Source organism: Lepidochelys kempii, chromosome 7 (assembly GCF_965140285.1).
Source record: "Lepidochelys kempii isolate rLepKem1 chromosome 7, rLepKem1.hap1, whole genome shotgun sequence".
NCBI lineage: Eukaryota > Metazoa > Chordata > Testudines > Cheloniidae > Lepidochelys > Lepidochelys kempii.
The window spans coordinates 19,158,615-19,177,308 of record NC_136386.1 but is presented as its reverse complement, the minus strand read 5'-3'; the positions used below and the strand labels follow the sequence as shown (position 1 = coordinate 19,177,308).

General features: G+C 47.2%; 1 protein-coding gene across 2 annotated transcripts in view; it reads left to right on the top strand.

Annotated features, from left to right (window-relative positions):
• PLXND1 (plexin D1) overlaps positions 1-18,694 on the top strand; it is a 123,699-nt gene that overhangs the window by 61,361 nt on the left and 43,644 nt on the right. For both annotated transcript variants that reach the window (XM_073351269.2, XM_073351270.2), the window contains exons 12-19: positions 1,313-1,476; positions 3,583-3,734; positions 4,983-5,082; positions 9,400-9,539; positions 10,913-11,080; positions 13,525-13,615; positions 13,968-14,243; positions 15,275-15,424. In XM_073351269.2, coding sequence (XP_073207370.2) covers positions 1,313-1,476; positions 3,583-3,734; positions 4,983-5,082; positions 9,400-9,539; positions 10,913-11,080; positions 13,525-13,615; positions 13,968-14,243; positions 15,275-15,424 — 1,241 coding nt within the window. The remainder of the gene's footprint in view (positions 1-1,312; positions 1,477-3,582; positions 3,735-4,982; positions 5,083-9,399; positions 9,540-10,912; positions 11,081-13,524; positions 13,616-13,967; positions 14,244-15,274; positions 15,425-18,694) is intronic.

Below are 18,694 nucleotides of genomic sequence, written 5' to 3'. Positions count from 1 at the left end.
GGGCGGTAGCGGCTGCTGGAGCCCCAAGCCCTTTAAATCTCTGCCTGAGCCCTGCTGCTGAAGCCCTGGGGTAGAGGTGGCGGGGATTTAAAGGGCCCTGGAGCTCCAGGCCCTGCTACCGCCCTGGCCCTTTAAATCCCCACCTGAGCCCTGCTGCCCGAGCCCTGGGGTAGTGGTGGCAGGGCTCTGGCAGGGATTTAAAGGGCCCCGGAGCTCCCCGGCCCCTTAAATCCCCTCCAGTCCTGCCACCGAAACCCTAGGGTAGCAGCGGTGGGGCTCCAGAGGGGATTTAAAGGGCTGGGGCGGTAGCGGCTGCTGGAGCCCCAAGCCCTTTAAATCTCCGCCTGAGCCCTGCTGCTGAAGCCCTGGGGTAGAGGTGGCGGGGATTTAAAGGGCCCTGGAGCTCCAGGCCCCGCTACCGCCCTGGCCCTTTAAACCCCCACCTGAGCCCTGCTGCCCGAACCCTGGGGTAGCGGTGGCAGTTGGGAGCCCCCAGGGCTCCTCAGTGATTTAAAGGTCCCAGGGCTGTGGTGCAGTAGCGGCAGCTGGAGTCCTGGAGTGATTTAAAGGGCCCTGGGATCCCAGCTGCCACTACCGCAGCTGGAGCCCTGAGCCCTTTAAATCAAGATTTAAAGGGCCCGGGGATTTAAGGCCCTGCCTCTTCCGGTTAAGGCCCTGCCTCTTCCGGTTGAGGCCACGCCCCCTTCTCAGGACTCCGGCATACCGGTAAGTCCTCTAACTTACTTTCACCCCTGGCTTGAGGGTTGAGAAGGTTACTTAACCTGGGAATCAGCTAATAAAGAGGTGAAAGCACTGTAGGAAAATCATTAGGAAGCAGAGACAAGCAGACCTAGTGGGAGCAGTGAGTCAAGAAAGCTCATAGCTGCTAAAGGGAAGGAAGGGGAATGTAAACATTGTACAGAGCATTGTAACGATTAGATTTTTGTCACAGAAAATGGAAGCAATATGATTGCTTTGCAGCAGGATGGAATCAGTTGTGCCGAGCTGCTTCCCATGTGGATACTGAGAATTAGAAAAATGTAACATAAACTGATAAAAGGGTTGTTTTTTTAATGCTAAATCATATTGTAGTGGGAGTGAGTGCCCAGTACTTCTGGGAAATCCTTAGGATCACAGCCAAGGCCCCTTCAGCTTGCTCTATGTGCAAACAGTCCTGCTCGCCTGTTGGATTTCATATGCTGTATGGGTTAATATATATATTTGGCTTGGTGTTTGATTGTATAAAGCTAAGCACAGTCATGGAAGACCCAGCCTTGGGAACTCACACTGTCTTTTGTCTCCTGTGGTTTAGTGGAGGTCTATAACTGTGCAACTGGAAGCGCAGACTGTTCTCAGTGCCTGGGGAGAGAGGACCTGGGGCACCGATGCATCTGGAGTGAGAGCAGCTCCCTTTGCAGACTAAACACTGAATCCCCACAGATCCCAGTCATGTGTCCTGCTCCAGAGATTAGGAAGGTAAGACTTGAATGCAGCAGAGAGAGCATTCTGCAGGTCAGCATCACTCCATATAATGTAACAAACAACACAGCCCTGAGTTTCAAAACCAAGGGGAAGGTCACAGGTGTAGCATCTACTACCAGTCATTCAGTGGGGACAGCTGAGAAATCGTGCTTTATCCTTGATGCAAGATGAGCTCGAGACTGGCACCGTTCTGTTCACCAATTTGTTATGTTGCCCATTCACCTGAAAACTCCAGACTAGCTCCAGATGCTATCTAGGTATCACTCACAGCTCTTGTCAGACTCTCCAAGGCCATGTGTTGTTTTGGGGAGATGGGAAAATCAAACGGATTCATGCTATTCATGCTGAGTGATTTTTCAGAATTAACCAGAAGATTCATTAGCTAGGAATAGTCATTAGAATGGGTACAGATAAAATAATAACCTGCACCCAAACACCCATCCACACATGCCCTGAAGCTATAGTGAGGTTCACAGTGTCTGGAGCATCTCTAAAACACACTGACATAAAGTTCACTCAAAGTCTAGATCTGGATCCCAACTTTCCCACTGTTCTGGAATCCTGGGTTTTGATTAGAGATAGGGGACTAGCCACCAACTTCCACTCCAGATGCAGAGTCCCAGAGAAGAGTGTGTGTTTGGGAAATACTAGGATCAACTTCATGGGAAGGGCCAAAAATCTGGAGAGCAAAGATCCTACGGAAAACAGCTAATGAATCCACCAAAGCAGGGGACGAGCATACAGCTATCCACTCATAAGCAGAGTGCTGTAACATTGTGTGTATGTATTTTGTGTTTCCCATAACCCATTCCATCTTGTCACTATCACAGGCCCAACAGTGGGAAGGGAATGTTCTCTGATGAGCCTCCCCCCGCCTACATATAAAATATTATCAGCTCCTTGCCAAACAAATAATGGAAACAAACCACAAGAATTCGGGTTTCAGGATGTCACAGGATTGTGATGCTATTTCCTTAGCAGACACTGGGCATTGAATCTAAATCCTCCATCACAGAAACATGCCAGCTTTGCTGCAGTGTTTACAGAGTCATCCTCAGGAGAAGGAGAACAACTGTATAGGGAAGGGGCACTGAGCATAGTAGTGGAATATTATCAGCCGTAACCAGCTTGTCGGAAGAAGGAGCCTCCGTTCTTGACCTTCCACCCCCTGGCTTACGTCATGTTGTGTTGGCAGCAGCAACAGTGAGGGGCAAGCTGCAGCCTCTCCAAATACACTCTGAGAAAGGTTGATGTTACCAGGCAGCTTTTGCTGGCTTTATTTGTTGATAAGTTTGTTAAATGTAAAGGGCCTTTTCTAAGGGCAGTGTATTTAACTAGACCAGATGAATAATGAAATCAAAGCAGCCAAGTGGCTCACTGCAAAACAGACAGTAACAAAGCAAATCTCCCATGGATATGCAGTAAAATGACAGCTTGCAACCTTTCCGCTGTTTGCAGTGGTCCCATCCCAATGAAGCAGGGTGTAATATTCAATTGCGACAAAGTCACAACGTGATTCAGTAGGAGGCAGTCTGCTCTCTGACTCGGGATCAGTGCCCCAGTATGATATTAGGGGAGGGGTACTTGTTCCCTGGCCAATGTCCAACTCGTTATGTATTTGTTTGTTTATTTGTTGAGCCTAGAGGCCCCCAGTCAAAGGTCAGGACCCCATTGTGCTAGGCATTGTCCACACACATAATGAAGGGATGGTCCTTGCCCCAAAGAACTAACAGTCTCAGAAGATTCTGCTGCTCCACTCTGTCTCCTAAATTGTTGTGCGGAGTTGCTGTGTTTCTCTCCAGAGGTGGCTGCATTTTCAATGGCAGCTGCAGTGATGTCTGTGCCCACAGAGGGCACCAGAGTTACCCTAGAATTGTAAGGCCTTTTTTTTCCACAAAGCTCCTGCAGGAAGAGCACGCCGAGGGGGCCCATGCATGTGAAGCTGGAGTGGCAGAGGCAGGACAGAATCAGATTAAACAGAGTGTACTCACACACACACACACGCACACAGAGGAACAGACATGACTTTGGAATCAAATCAAAAGGCTTTTCCACAGTTCTGTTTTAACCCATTCCCCTTTTCCTTTGGCTCCTTGGCAGATTGAGCCCCTGAGTGGGCCCCTGGAAGGAGGAACTCTGCTCACAATAAGAGGAAGGAACCTGGGCCGTAGGTTCAGTGATGTCGTTAATGCTGTCAAGATAGGGAGTGTGAGATGTGCACCACTCTGGGACAGATACATGGTCTCTGAGGCGTGAGTAACTCAGGCTGAGCCACTGAAAATCAGGAGATTGTGCATAAGGATTGTTTATTTTTTCCCTTTTTCAGTTAGCCAATTCCGCCCCTTCCCCTGTGATGGGAAAACGGCTGGCTGGGTGACGTTGATAGTGACCCATTCAGTTATGCATGCATGCATGCACTCATAGTGGGGACTGATAGTTACCAGCATTGAGCTGCTTTTCAACCTAATGAGCAAGTTTGGTGGGGACTTAGTTTTTCTTCCCAGTGTCTACATGACATACAACCCCACCCCTATAATAGGCACTAACTGGCCACTCCTTAACAGTCTCCACCAAAGACTGAATGGGCCAAGGAGACTCCCAGAGAAGGGCTGAGGCCCCTTGGTGGGACGGTGTGGGGGAAGTGTGCACAGCTGCTGCCTGCAGAGAACCTGTTCAGAGACTGGAGAACTTTGCCCCCCCGAGCTGTCAAACCGTTCGCCTTCATTACACGTCATGTCAGTACTGTCTCACTTCATTATTTTATAGCCTTCCCCATTATCACCTCCAGGCTTGAGAGGAAAGCTGAGGTGATTGTCTCCAGGCTCCTTGGGAGTGAAATCCTCTACAAAAGCCTCAAAGCCCCTTTTCCCCCAGCCAGTTTCCAACAGAGATGGTTATATTAGGCTATGAACCAAGGTCTTGAAGAGCAGCAGGTCAGACAGCCCAGAATGCCCATGCTCTGAGGCAGAGTCTCCTGGCACCAACAGCTCCATGCCTGATTGACAAAGATTTTGCCCCTCATGCTGGACTAGCTGGACACTACTAATGAGAAGCTCCACCCATGCTCTGCTATTCAGCTGAAAGCAAGAGCAGGTACTAGCTAAATAACAGTGTCTTCCAGGGATCCCTGTACAAGGCCCCATATATCTGTGAGACCAGGATTGTTTGTTGAGCCTTTGGCTGTGTCTCTCCACTGAGCTTTTCCTTAAAATATCCCTCCGCAGAACTACTGTGGGGGCAGCGCAGGGGCAGCTGCAGTGTACGCAGCAGGCAGACGTTCTTTCCAGGGTTGCCTTACCCTCCGCAAGGCGCCTATAGACAAGGTGGTGGTGAAAAGGCAGGGGGCTGGTCTGTGTTAGTACTTCCACCATTACTAGGCCCACCCGAGCTGCAAATGGTGCAATGGCGGCGGATCGCAAGGGAAAGCTCAGTCTTACTGAGCTCTGCTCTCTCTCTGTTCTGACCTCCCCTCTTTTTCCGTCTCTCTCTCTCTCCTGCAGGGTTGTATGCCGGACTGGAGAAGCTCCCTCTATATTTTCCGATGTAGTGACGGTTAACGTGAGCAGGGAAGGGAAATCAAGGGAGCGATACTCTTATGTGGTAAGTTGCCACCATCTCATTGAGCCCAAATTCATCTCTGGCGAGACTCTGATGCTCCACTGGCTTACATGAAGGAAGAACCTAGCTCACAGAGTCATGAGCCATCAGCGATGTTTTCAGCTATTCACTTTATGAGCCTCAGTGTGGCTGACTTTAGCTCCCTGTATCAAAACAAAATGCCAAGAAAGGGCTTCTGTTTCTTTCCACTCTGCATGTTAGCCCTCACATCACCATTTCCAGCCAGGAGAGGGGCACATGCCCAGAGAAGTTTGCCAACATTCCCATCATTCTCTGTCCATGTTTTTTCCTCCTTGCTTTCAACAGCAATCCCACAGTATGTGCACAGTACAAGGTAGATAGTCTTGGGGAGCATAGGATCTCCCAGTTCTCTTCCTCAGCTTCTTCCTGGCTTCCATTTTGTTACTGTCACCATAGCCCAGGGGTGGGCAAACTTTTTGGCCTGAGGGTCACATCGGGGTTCTGAAACTGAATGAAGGGCCGGGTAGGGAAGGCTGTGCCTCCCCAAACAACCCAGCCCCCGCCCACTACCTGCCCCCTCCCACTTCCCGCCTGCTGACTGCCCCCCCTCAGAACCCCTGACCTATCCAACCCCCCCGGTCCTTGTCCCCTGACCGCTCCCTCCCGGGACCCCCCGCCCCTAACTGTCCCCCTGAGACCCCACCTCAATCCAACCCCACCTGCTCCCTGTCCCCTGACTGCCCCGACCCCTATCCACACCCCCGTCCCCTGACAGGCCCCCCGGGACTCCCACGCCTATCCAACCCCCCTGGTCCCCGTCCCCTGACTGCCCCCTGACATCCCCTTGCCCCTTATCCGATTCCCCTCCCCCGCTCCCCGCCCCCTTACCATGCCGCTCAGAGCACCAGGACTGGCAGCCCAGTTCTGAAGGCAGCACCCTGCCAGCAGCAGCACAGAAGTAAGGGTGGCAAAACCATACCGTGGCGTATTTACTTCTGCGGTGCTGCCTGCAGAGCTGGGTGGCTAGAGAGTGGCGGCTGCTGACTGAGGGCCCAGCTCTGCAGGCAGCAGCGCAGAACTAAGGGTGGCAACATCGTACCATGCCATCATTGCCTCTGTGCTCCTGCTGCTGGCTCTGCCTACAGAGCCGGGCTCCCGGCCGGTCGCCACCGCTCTCCAGCTGCCCCGCTCTGCAGACAGCAACGCCACCAGCAGCAGCGCAGAAGTAAGGGTAGCAATACTGTAACCCCCCCTACAATAACCTTGTGACCCCCCCACAACTCCTTTTTGGGTCAGGATCCCTACAATTATAACACCATGAAATTTCAGATGTAAATAGCTGACATCAGGACATTTATGATTTTTAAAATCCTATGACTGTGAAATTGACCAAAATGGACCATGCATTTGGAAAGACCTTAGCTATGTGACCTCACAGACAAGTACTTAGGCCCAGATTTTTAAAGGTTAGTTGTGTGCAGGTGTAGTTGTCAGCTAACCTGTGTGATGTGTAGCAGGTGTTTCTCAAGACCTCTTTTGATTAACATTGTTCAGTAGCCCATGGAGATGGTCATCCTTCTCTAGTGGTCTGAAAGAGACCAGTGCTTCTCTTACCTTTATGACCAAGTCTCAGGTCAAACCCATTAGTTAGTATCCCAATGCCGTTTAGGGCAAGCCAATTGGAATGATTCGTATGCCAAGTGCATGCTACTTTACTATAGTTCTTTGGGTTTGTGCTATGGTTTTGATTGGAATAGAGTATATAATTGTCCCAGCTTCTAGAGGCCTGAAATAAGATGTCACCTGTCATTACTTCCAGCAGGTTGATTTTGGTTCCCCTCCAGCTCAGTGGAAGTGCACTGGGATCCTAGTGTCAGTAGGTTCAGGTTCCAGTAGGTGTTAGATTTTTCACATCCAAAATGTCCCACAAGGGCGGAGCTAGCTAGGTGAGAGGCATATTCATGTGATGTGATATAAGGGTAGTGCAGACTGCAAATGCTGGTAAGATCCAGTTGCTTTTTCTGCAGAGTTTGGGATTTCTAGAGAATCATGAGTCTCCAGGATGTGTCTTTTGTAATCCAGAAAAGTAGACCTCACAGCATATCAGCTGTATTGGTGACACAGAGGTGAAAGAGGGTAAGGAATGGAGGCAGATGTGCTCTTTCTTTTTAAGTTGTTTTTGGTGTGTTTGAGGAAGACCTCTTGCGAAACATCTGCAAAAGCAACACCAACGAAAGAAAGAAAATCAACTGCCAGCACCCTGAGCTGCATTCATGAGAGCCCTACATTCCTGGCCACTGACCAGACTTGTGTCTGTGGCTACACCGCTAGGCAGAGAAAACAGGAGGAGCCATTTTTCTGTTCCTCTCACAGGAAGGAGGCTGTCTCATCATCAGCTGCTTCCCTCAGCCTGGGCTAGGAAATGGAACAAAAAATGTGGAGACTGAAATCCCGGGGTCAGGACCTGAATGTATGTAAAGAAAAGATTGGGTTAAATAGTGCCCTACAAAGTGTTGGGTATTGCAGCTGAAACAACAACTGTGTTTCGCCCCAGAGGTAGCTGCATTGCACAGCTGAGCGATTTGATTCCTCTTTGTCAGTTCTGCTCTCACGTAAATATGGAGTGTAAAACAGCTCTCACCATGTAAAACTGGCCTAGGTGAGATCTGAATTCCAGAACTGCTAGTGATCTACCTGAAAATGTCTAAGAGTCCCAGAAAATCCTTTGTGAGAAGCTGAAATGGCTTCCACAGGGATTGTTCTGTTCTGAGGGTTACAAAGTCCTAGTTAGGAACACATAAAAGAGGGGGAATTCATCTCTACTTTAACTCCATTGAGTTTGCACCAGAGAGAAATTTGGCCCTTTGATTGTGCCAGGGCATTCGTGCCAGGGCAGTCTAGCCAGGTCCCTGAGTAGAGCTGAACTTTCAAGAGTTACTGTGGAAAGTAACAATGCTACCAGCTGGTGATAAAGCTGCAAGTGACAGACCCCAGCTAATGGGGTGGGATTGGGCTGAGAGCTTGAGGGGCTTGGTGGGCACAAATAATCTTCTATGTTATATTTTGTACTATATCTTTTAATATATGAGGGAGGAGCCCCATGCATGGGATGGCTGCCTAAAGGCTTTGATCCATTTAAATTAACAAAATAAATACTGTAGAAATGGAAGACAATCAGAAACCCCAGGGGAAATGGCTATAGAGGAATACAATCCATCCCAGTGTGTGTGACAAGGACAAGAAGAACTTGTAATATAGCAGGACAGTACGGCTGGAATTAACAGGAAAAGACATTAGTACCATGGGACAGTAAGCGGTTTAACAATATTTGCTGCTATCAGCTTGCATGTATTTTTCTCAGTAATATACAATGTCTGTAGTAGGGCTGAGGTCTCCACAGTATCGTATATGCTCTGCAACCCTGCACATCTGGTTCCTCAAGGATGTTGTAGCTCTTTTACAGGGAACCACAGAATGCTCTGTAAAATAACTTAAAACTTATTTTTCATGCCCTGTGTACTGTTCATGCCCAGTGTACTGTTCATGTTCATGCCAGGGCAGGGAAGCTACCCAGTGAACTTGCTTTTGGAACTGCATATGGGAGCCACATGGCATCCATTGTGTTCTCCAAATTCTATTGGGCAGCAAAGCCTTGAACCTTGAATCTCAGTAAAATTTCCAAGGGGCTGCAAATATAAATAATGCACTTGTTAATTTCAGTTGCTTCCAATGGGGAGAGAGGAAGGCAGAGGGAAATGCTGAGGGGCAAACCAACTCAGTGGCTTCCCTGCTGGGAGCTGTCACCCCTAGAGATCTGGGTTTGAAACCTGACGCAGGGAAATGAATTTGATGTTTGATTATCCAGACCCAGATGGATGCATGCCCAGATCACAAAACCACCATCCAACATGGCTTTACAGGTAGCCTCCCTCTCAGGTGGGAGTTGGACCAAAGGAGATGTTTTCCTTATTGATTGGACACAAGCCATTAAATTCGGATCTGGATCCACACAGTCCCAAGGTTCAAGGGAATTTGAATTCAGGGTTGTGGTTTGTGCCTATCTGTGGTTTTTAGACTAGGACTCAAGCATATCTGTAGATTGGAGGCCTGGAGGGTGGCTCCGCTCCTCACTTCAGAGAGGTGTAAGTAGCCTGTGTGATTTGGTCTCTCCCTTTGTTCGGTAAAGGAGCCAGCTAGATCTTTATCTGTGATGGTGGTGTTACAGCACTGGCAACATCTGACTAAATGGAGCTTGTGTCCAGATTACCACATTATGGGGTTACTGGGGTTAGGAAACTGCTGAAAAATCTCACCTTTCTTTCCCCTTTCTTTTTCTAGCTCCCTGAGGTGCAGTCCGTGGCTCCAAGTGCTGGCCCTAAAGCTGGAGGCACCAAAGTAACCATCAGCGGGAGTAATCTCAGTGTAGGATCTGATCTCCGTGTCCTGGTCAATAGCACTAAACAGTGCACAGACCTCACGTAAGTGCTGTCTGGAGACGACCCATGTTACTGTGTTATTGGGCTGGCACTTGGGACTTGCTGTAGATACACCAATGAGCAGGAGTCTAAAAGAGCCTCAGCTAGTAGGAAGGATCATATTGTTATAGCAACTGACCAGAGAGTTGGCGTTTAGAGGGAGTCCATTGAGCACTGCTGCCAGCTGGCATGATGGCTTACGGCCAAGGAGCCAATGACACCTTCTTAAAAGTAGCATCCAAATTTATCCTCTGAGCTGCCCCCTCCTCCATCCCAGTTGTCATGAGCAGTCTTGTGCTTTGCCAGTGTGGTAACATTGAGTTGTCATGTGGCCACTTGACTTAAGGATGTAACACTGAGTTGTCATGTGGCCACTTGACTTAAGGATGTAGCGAGTTTCTCCTGTAGGACAAGTGCAGGAAGTTGACAGTCATAGTTATCACTGAGGTGCAGTGGCTGCAATCCAGCAGTGGCAGAGGTGATAAGTACAGTTGGTAAAGTACTCTGAGTCATATGTAGTCTTGTGGTTATACACACAGCCCTAGGAGTTAGGTTGTCCTGCTTCTAGTCCCAGCTCTGTTAGATACTTGCTATGGAACCTTGATCAAACTGCTTAAGCTAAAAAAAAAAAATGTAAAGTGTCCAATAATTTTAAATCTACTTATTTTACACACATTCCATATATATTTTAACCCCAGATGAAATAAATTCAGCCATTCTGTGCATGCACCTTTGCTGAGTAATCATGTGGTCTTGTTACAGGGTCCACTGTCTGTCCTTTGCCATCCCCACCCCACAGTTTTCTTGTCTCAGTGTTGCATCTTGTGTCATTTCAGTTGTAAGCTTCTCAGGGCAAGGACCTTATGCTGTTTATTGTACTGCAAGGCACACTATTTGATGCTGTAAAAATAACAATGTTGGGTGCCTCCATTTTGGGATGGCCACTTGGGAACACCAAGGTGTCTCACGTCAGGTTGCCAAAAGAGGAGTCACCCCAAAACAGCTGCCAGTTTTTAGATCATTGGCCTCAGTTTCCTCATCTGCGAAATGCTGATGTTAGCACCTCTCCCATGGGAATGGGAATGGTGAGATGAAATCCATTGCTGTTGGTTGGTGCTTTGAGATCCTCCAGTGGAAAGCATCTAGAGTGCAAAGTATTTCCACTGTTAAAGGCACTCTCTAAAGACAATTCCATTATTGGAGGTGTGGAGCAGCTACATGGCTTTGTGCTGCTTGCTGCACCTGAATGCCAAACCTGAGGCTGTTCACCCCGCTGCCAACACTGGGGCTGTGGGAATAGGTCTCTGCTGCCTCATGTCATGCACTCTCTGTTCAGCTGTTGAGCTCTGCAGCTTGCTATGTCTTTCTCTTTCCAGTCGAACTGCTACCACCATCACATGCACCATGCCGGCCGTGGAGCTCACTATGGCTGTGCGAGTCTGTGTCCAGTTTGAGAACAAGTCTTGCATCAATGATAACATCACGTTCAAGTATGAGAGAAACCCGATTATAACAGATATCAACCCGAAAAGGAGTCAGATCAGGTGAAGTGTGTTGAAATGTGTTGTTTATTTTGCTGAATGCAAACGTGAATGCAGTACTCATCAAAGCGAAGAGCTAACAGGACTGGAACAACAGAGGTGCTGCAGGTCTGAGTTAGGGTGCATAGACACAGCTGTCTGACCCTGAGATTGAAGTGGGGGTGCTGCTGGTCACAACTGAGGTGCAGAGCTGAATAGTGACCTCAGGGGAAGAATGCCTGAGGATTTTGCAAGTCAGGACTGAGGGCTTTGGCAAAGCAGTGTGGTGTCCCCAGGGTTGGAATACCAGGAGCTATCACAACTCAGGACTACGGTGCATTGGCAGAGCTACATTGAGGAGTTATGCAGACACCTGCTGGCTGTGGTCCTAGTTCTAGCCAGTTTCTCTGAAATTCACACGGGAAATGGAAGAAAAGCATTGACTGTCATCCTTAGTAACTTTACTGCCTGTCTTCTTCTACACCTTGTAGGTGCCTTATGGAAGTTCAAGTGGGGGCCTACATCTATACTGCAATAAAACACCCATGGCCGGAACGTCAGCTGGCTCAGGCTGTGGGGCTATAAAATGGGAATGTAGATGTTTGGGCTCCGGCTGGAGCCTGGGCTCTGGGGAGGGTGGGGAGGGTCCCAGCCTCCCCAGGCTGCAGCCCAAACATCTACACTGCAATTTTATAGCCAACAGCCTGAGCCCTGCAAGCCTGAATCAGCTGACATGGGCCAGCCGTGGGTGTTTTATTGCAATGCAGACATACCCTCTGAGTCTTAGGATTCTGACTGGCAATAATACTGAAGGCAATCAACTGAGATTTGTAATTTTGTGTTTAAATGGCTCCTAATGCCACCACTTTTCACTTTTAAAGCATGTTACTTTGGTTTCATTTGTCTCCCCGGAGCCTTTGGACTTCCTGTTGCTTTTGGATTTCTCTGTGAAATCCCAACTCACTTAGCAGTAAAATCTGAAAGTGCAGAGCCTGCGTCTGACCACAGAAATCTGAGAATCCAGCACCTGAGCCTCCTCTCTAAAATGCCATGAAAACAACACCTTCAGAAAGTATGGAGGCTACTATGACTACAAGAGTCCGATGCTATCTACAGCCTGCCCAGCAGAGCCATGACTCAGATCAGAAGTGCAATACCAAGGCTACAGGCTGTGTGAGAATGCACATCAATGACACACCCAACCCTCGGCTTCTCACGTGGAGTTTTATCAGTCTCAGGACTGGTGAATGGCAAGAGCTGTATCTAAACACAGAGTGACAAAATGTAGAGGCTTACATCCAAAAAGTAACCCACCAGGGCATTTCTCATTAAATTGGAAACTGTTTTTTGAACTTCCTTTGGTTTCCAAATAATACAATGTTGGAAACTTGATGGAAGTTGTTTTTTCCTGGTGTGTACACACCACTCTGTTAATGCAGAGCTACTCACAAGGGTTGGGCTGTGCATAGTGGTTTGTTTTGTAGGGTTACTTGTGAATATTGTTCACACTGATTTGTTATTGTAGGATTATTTATGAATTCTCTCAATACTAATATGTTGCTGTAGATATGATCATGAAGTACAAGTAACTCAGCAGATAGCTGGATCTAATTTGGTTTATGGCATTACTAAATTATCAATATGATGAGGAGTAAAGTTGTTTTAAAAGGCCGTAGATCCCAAACAATTACACAGACTTGGCAAGAGCCTAACAGGGACAATAAACATAAGTAACAACAACATACTACAATTTATAGCCGTTTTAAGGGCTTAAGAAGGCCCTGACTATAAGGACACTAGAGACAAGGCACTGAATATATTGAACCTGTTGGACATTAGTGGATAAATCACTACCCACCCCCCACTTCCCAGACTAGTTACTTGATATCACCATGTCATTAAAGCAAATAGAACATGAAATGGGGGAAATGAAAAGCCACATACAGGGCAAAGCCTGGGTGCAATTGCTGTTCAGCTGAAGACAGGAGCCACTTCTCCCTTCCTCCCTCCCTCCCAGTGAAGCATGTGCCACAGCCATCTCATTGCTCTCTTTAATTGCTTGCACATTGACAGCACCTCATGCCACAGACAGCAGGTCCAAAACACAAATGAATTGTCACAGGGTTTGGTTTTTTTCCTAAATCAAAAATAACATTTTGAAAAATGCTGAATTTGTGTCAGTGTAACGGGCTGCTTGGCCCACCCAGTACTTAGCCCTTCTTTGCTAAGCTAAAAAAAATGAGTAAGTCCTAATTCATCTAAGTATCGAGCTAGATATGTGCTAACCTTTACATTGCTGGCCCCTGGGTAACCTGCTCTGCTGTAATCATCACATGTTCATTACTGAAACAATATGCTATTCCCTGTATATTTGTGCATTTTCCCTGCCTATATCTGGTTAGTCTGGCAGCATATATGTTGTCAGTGATACCTGCGCTCTCTTTCTCACCTCTTTCTTATTTTCCCAGTGGAGGCAGGATCATCACTCTTGGAGGACATGGCTTTTTGATGGTTCAGAATGTGTCGATGGTGGTTCACAGCATCGGGAAAGAACAAACAGTAAGTGTCCTGCATTAATGCAGCTCAAAGACACTGAACCGGGTTGTCTGCCTGGTGACTGGGGAGGTTCTGAATAATAATCTACCAGCTATAAAAGCATTGGACCTGGTCTCTAACCCTTGCTGTTGATGGGGCTGTAGCTGGGATGAATGTTATGTTCCTTAGCTCAGAAGCATGTCAGACCTAAGTTATGCCCATGCACTGCAATTATTATTATTAATGTTTACAGTGCCATCCTATCTGAGGTTGCCGCAGCTGCTTGAGGGCTCTGGGCCTCTCAGGACATTTGCTGACACATGACTGAGACTTGGGTTTATCCATTTTTGATGCACATGCTCTTTCCTGCTTTCAGAACTGTAAGGTTCACACCGACACTATGATTACCTGCCCCTCTCCAGCTGCCTCCAACCTCACTGTGGGGAGCAAGCCAGCACTGGTGGACTTCTACATCAATGGACGCCTCTACATGGACGACAGGCTGGCTCCCGATGAGTACATGTACCCTGAGGAGGCCCAGCACACCAGCAAGTTCGGCCTGGAGTACTACGCCAACCCCCAGTTCTTCACAGCCAAGAAGGAGAAATGGATCAAGCACCATCCTGGGGAACCCCTGACTCTGGTTATACATGTAAGAGACTAACACAGGGCCTCCTGGATTTTTGGCTTTAAGACTTTACACTAGGATGTCACCATTTTCTCACTGTGAGGTTCTTGAGTGGGTAGGTTGACTAGATACCATAGTGGGTGATGAGTTCCTTATAAATGCAATAGAGAGAAGGCATGAGGGGTGAAAGGAGGGATGGGTGTAGGTAGGGGATAAGGGGGAAGGAACTCTCAGAGGAGTGAACAGTTCATTCCCAAGGGTAATGCTAAATTCTGATGAGCCTGCAGTCTCCTACTGAACAGATTAGGGTGTTGGAGTATGTAGCCTGGCCAAGTGATGCCTTAGAGGGATGGATTATGATACCCTAGTACTGTATTTGAAGGATGTAGCAGCAAGGAGGGAGACAAAGCACTGGATATAGTTGGAACAGACCAAGTGACCAAAGGGTCTTTTCCATATCTAATGTCCATGATTGTGGAGATTGGTTCTTGTAGAAATGGGCTTTGAATTCTTTGATGGCTACTGTGTTAAATTAACAAGGAAGTCAGGGCAAACCAAGACTGAGTGGTTTGGACAATGTACAAGTTTAAAAGCCCTCGTTTGTTGTAGAACGTCTTCACTGAGTGAAGCATACTTCAAAAATACTCTCTTCCTCTCTCTAATCTAATGCAGCCATCCACAAGCTATCAAGCCACCCCGTTTCTCTCCCGCCCCATATAGTCTCTCTGATATGTATTTGCCATGCACAACCAGAGCAGATCAAAGACAGTATTTTCCAAGCTTTGCCAGGGCATTTGTCCATTCCATGTGCCACACTGGAGATGGCGAGGGACTGGAAACAGGAAAATGAGGAATGGGTGGAGGTTGGATTTCCCATAGAAGGTTGGAAAAATGGAAGATGTCAGCAGAGAGGGAGGGCTTTCCCAGGGCTGGACTGGTGGCAGGAGGTACAGGAAGTTTACTAGGGCTTCCACAAAGAAGCCATTGCAAGTGGGCCTGACGCTCGGGGGACTGACTAATTCACTTTGTTGTCCTGGTTTTGTTTTTGTAATTAGAAAGAGCCTGACAACCTGAGCCTGGAAAGCGATGAGTACCAAGTGAAAATTGGCCTCATTTCCTGTGAGATACAGATTGTTTCAGACAAAGTCATTCACTGCTCAGTCAACGAGTCACTGAGCACATCGGAAAGACAGCTGCCCGTGACGGTGAGTGCCACAAGCCAGGATGGTCTGAGCTTGCAGGATGAGAGCACTCTGTGTCTTGAACTTAATATATCAGGGAACCCGCATGTTAGCCTCAGGATTCCCTTAGCACTTGCCTGTGCAAAGCACTAAGTGAACACACCGCTGGGAACAATTCTACAATGGCTGAAGAGGGGTGGGCTAGATGAATGGACAGGTCTTTTCCACCTCTCCTCTCTGAGGGTGAAATACTGACCAGTGCTGAGCACCAGCACCTTCCATGGGAGTTACTGGGACTGAGCATCTCTCAGCATTTAGCCTAATGATTCTGTGACATCTAAAGTATGGAGAAGGCAGCCATTTCTCTGCAGGTTCTGGGGTGCTGACAGCCAAATGATGGCACTTGCTCCTGGTGGGTTCATTTGAGAAATGGCTGGTTGCACTATAAGCTGTAGAGGGAAGTCCCCCAGTTCCAGCAATGAGTGTAAAATCCTACTGTCACTCGATCCTTCGCCACTAAAAGGTTTTGCTCTGAATGGCCCATGTGAAATGAGTTCAGCAGTTCCCAGCCCAGTTACTGGTGGTCAGGCCCCCTTGTTATCAGCGTCAGCAGACGAGCAGGGATTGAATGGGAATGCGGACCTGAATGCCCCTCTCAGTCCTACAGTGGCAGAGGAGAAGTGCAGTGGAGGGGGCAGCACTGGGAAGCTCACATTGCCACTGCCCATCTGCAGCTGCTCTGCAGATAAAAAGAGGAATTCAGTCATCCCCTGGGCCATCGGTCTGGCATCTTTCCCCAGCACTAGATCATCTCACTGGCCTGTCTCGATCTGATGGAACTCAAGGGACAGGATCCAAGGCCGTTCTGATGTCAAAGCAGCTCTCAACTGTTCTTGGGAGGGTTTGTGTTTGTGGCTTTACTATTGTTCCTTACTCCTTTTTTTCCAGAGGGCGTCCCTAATTGTATGCCTTTGCCTTCAGCTTTCACTTCATTTATAGCCCTTGGCTCCTCAGGGGTGAGATTAAAGCTGTTCACAGTTGGAGACAATGTCTCCACCTGTCTCAACCGCCTGAGAACCTATAGCCTTCATCCCAACTGATTCTTTTTCCAGTAAATGTGTCCATAATAAATTTGCAGGGACGTGTGGCTTAGGGGGTAGGAAGAGCACAGAGGGATTTGAAGAATGTGTGGCCTGATGTTCCCCAGAAACAGAGTACTTCAGAAGCAACCCCACTGCTTCTATGCGGGGAGGCTCCTTATTCATTGCTTATGGCCTTCGTGTTTGACGGTCTATGCAAAATCAAAACAAACAAATGCAGAAGTAGCAGAACCCAGGATTTCCTAAGCCATTGTTAATGAAAACAGGAAAATTTTTTTTTTCTTTTTAGTGGGAACTGAAAAATGGGAAATTCTTATTTTAGAAAAAACCTGGTCTTGTGATACACATCTTGCTAGCTTTGGTTTCAACAGCAAGCTTTCTGGTTAATGCCTTGGGGGTGCCCAGAATGTAGATAAACAAGGGAATGATACATGTTACTAAAGTCACAGCTGGTTATTAGCAGTGTAATGCAGTAGAGGTGCAACTAGATATTGGGGCAAATCTTTCCATTTGGATGGCTAAATGTGAGTTTCATACAGCTGTCTAAATGGTAGGACTTGCACCCATAATTAGTTGTGCGTGCAGCTGTTTCTGCACAAAGGAAGGCTGCCCTTTAAAATTGTGGCTCAGTATGGGTGAAATTCTCCTGATCCTGATGATGACCCTTGACTAAGCTTGTCTGCAAGTCTCCCATAAAGTCAATGGAAGTTCTGCCCATGTAGGGAGAGCAGCATGTTAGAGATGTTGCTTTGACAGCAGAATTTTGTCCTACAGCAGAATTGTACTCTACACCCCCACTCTGTGGTAAAGTAAGGAAACCACAGTTTAACCTTGACCCAAATGCGCTCCAGCCAATAGACTGTGCCTATAAAAAGGATTTTTAATAGATCTGTACAAAAAATCCAAAAGACCTTAAGGGGCCTTCAAACCCATTTTAGTTCACTGCAGAATCATTTAAACACTGAAACTGGGATTTCTGCTTCTGGCAATAATGCAAATTTGTCCCAGTCTAGCTAAAATAAAAAAATCCAGAATGTAAAATGCAGATTTATCTTTCCTCATTAGAACTTTTTTAGACAAAACACATGAAAACCTCACTACAGTGTTCAGAGTAACAGCCATGTTAGTCTGTCTTCGCAAAAAGAAAAGGAGTACTTGTGGCACCTTAGAGACTAACCAATTTATTTGAGCATGAGCTTTCGTGAGCTACAGCTCACTTCATGCATCCGATGAAGTGAGCTGTAGCTCACGAAAGCTCATGCTCAAATAAATTGGTTAGTCTCTAAGGTGCCACAAGTACTCCTTTTCTCACTACAGTGTGTATTGCTTTATAGTGGCTGTCTGATGAACACCCTCAATAGATGCATAAAGCCTGTAAAGGTGCGGGGTGGGGAGTATACGTACATACCTATGTGCTCAAGGAATCTCTGTCTTCTGTAAACATTTTTTCTAATATAAGCAATAAATACAGCTGAAGAGTCCCTTCCTTGCCAGCTACAACAGGGCTATCATATTACTCAAGAACATTTTACAGCACCAGGTTACTAGTAAAGTTCCTGCCATCGAAAACCACAGATTTTTGACACCTTTTGTAACTGAAATAAATCTCATCTAAAAAACTACCTGGTGGCATATTGGATTCAATAGATGAATAGATAAGAGGGTTAAATGCACTCAAGACAGGACTAAGTCATAACTTGACCATCCCTGACAAGTGTTTTTCTAACCTGTTCTTAAAAACCTCCAAAGATGGAGATTCTGCAACCTCCCTCGGTAATTTGTTCCAGTGCTTAACTACCCTGACAGTAAGATTTTTGTAATGTCCAACCTAAACCTCCCTTGCTGCAATTTAAGCCCATTGCTTCTTGTCCCAACCTCAGAGATTAAGAAGAACATTTTTTCAGCCTCCTCCTTGTAACAACCTTTTATGTACTTGAAAACTGTTATCATGTCCCCTCTCAAGCTTCTCTTTTCCAGACTAAACAAACCCAGTTTCTTCAATCTTCCTCACAGGTCATGTTTTCTAGATCTTTAATCATTTTTGTTTCTCTCCTCTAGACTTTCTCCAGTTTGTCCACATCTTTCCTGAAGTGTGGCTCCCAGAACTGGACACAATACTCTAGTTGAGGCCTTATCAGTGCGGAGTAAAGGGGAAGAATTACTTCTCATGTCTTTACAACACTCCTGCTGATAG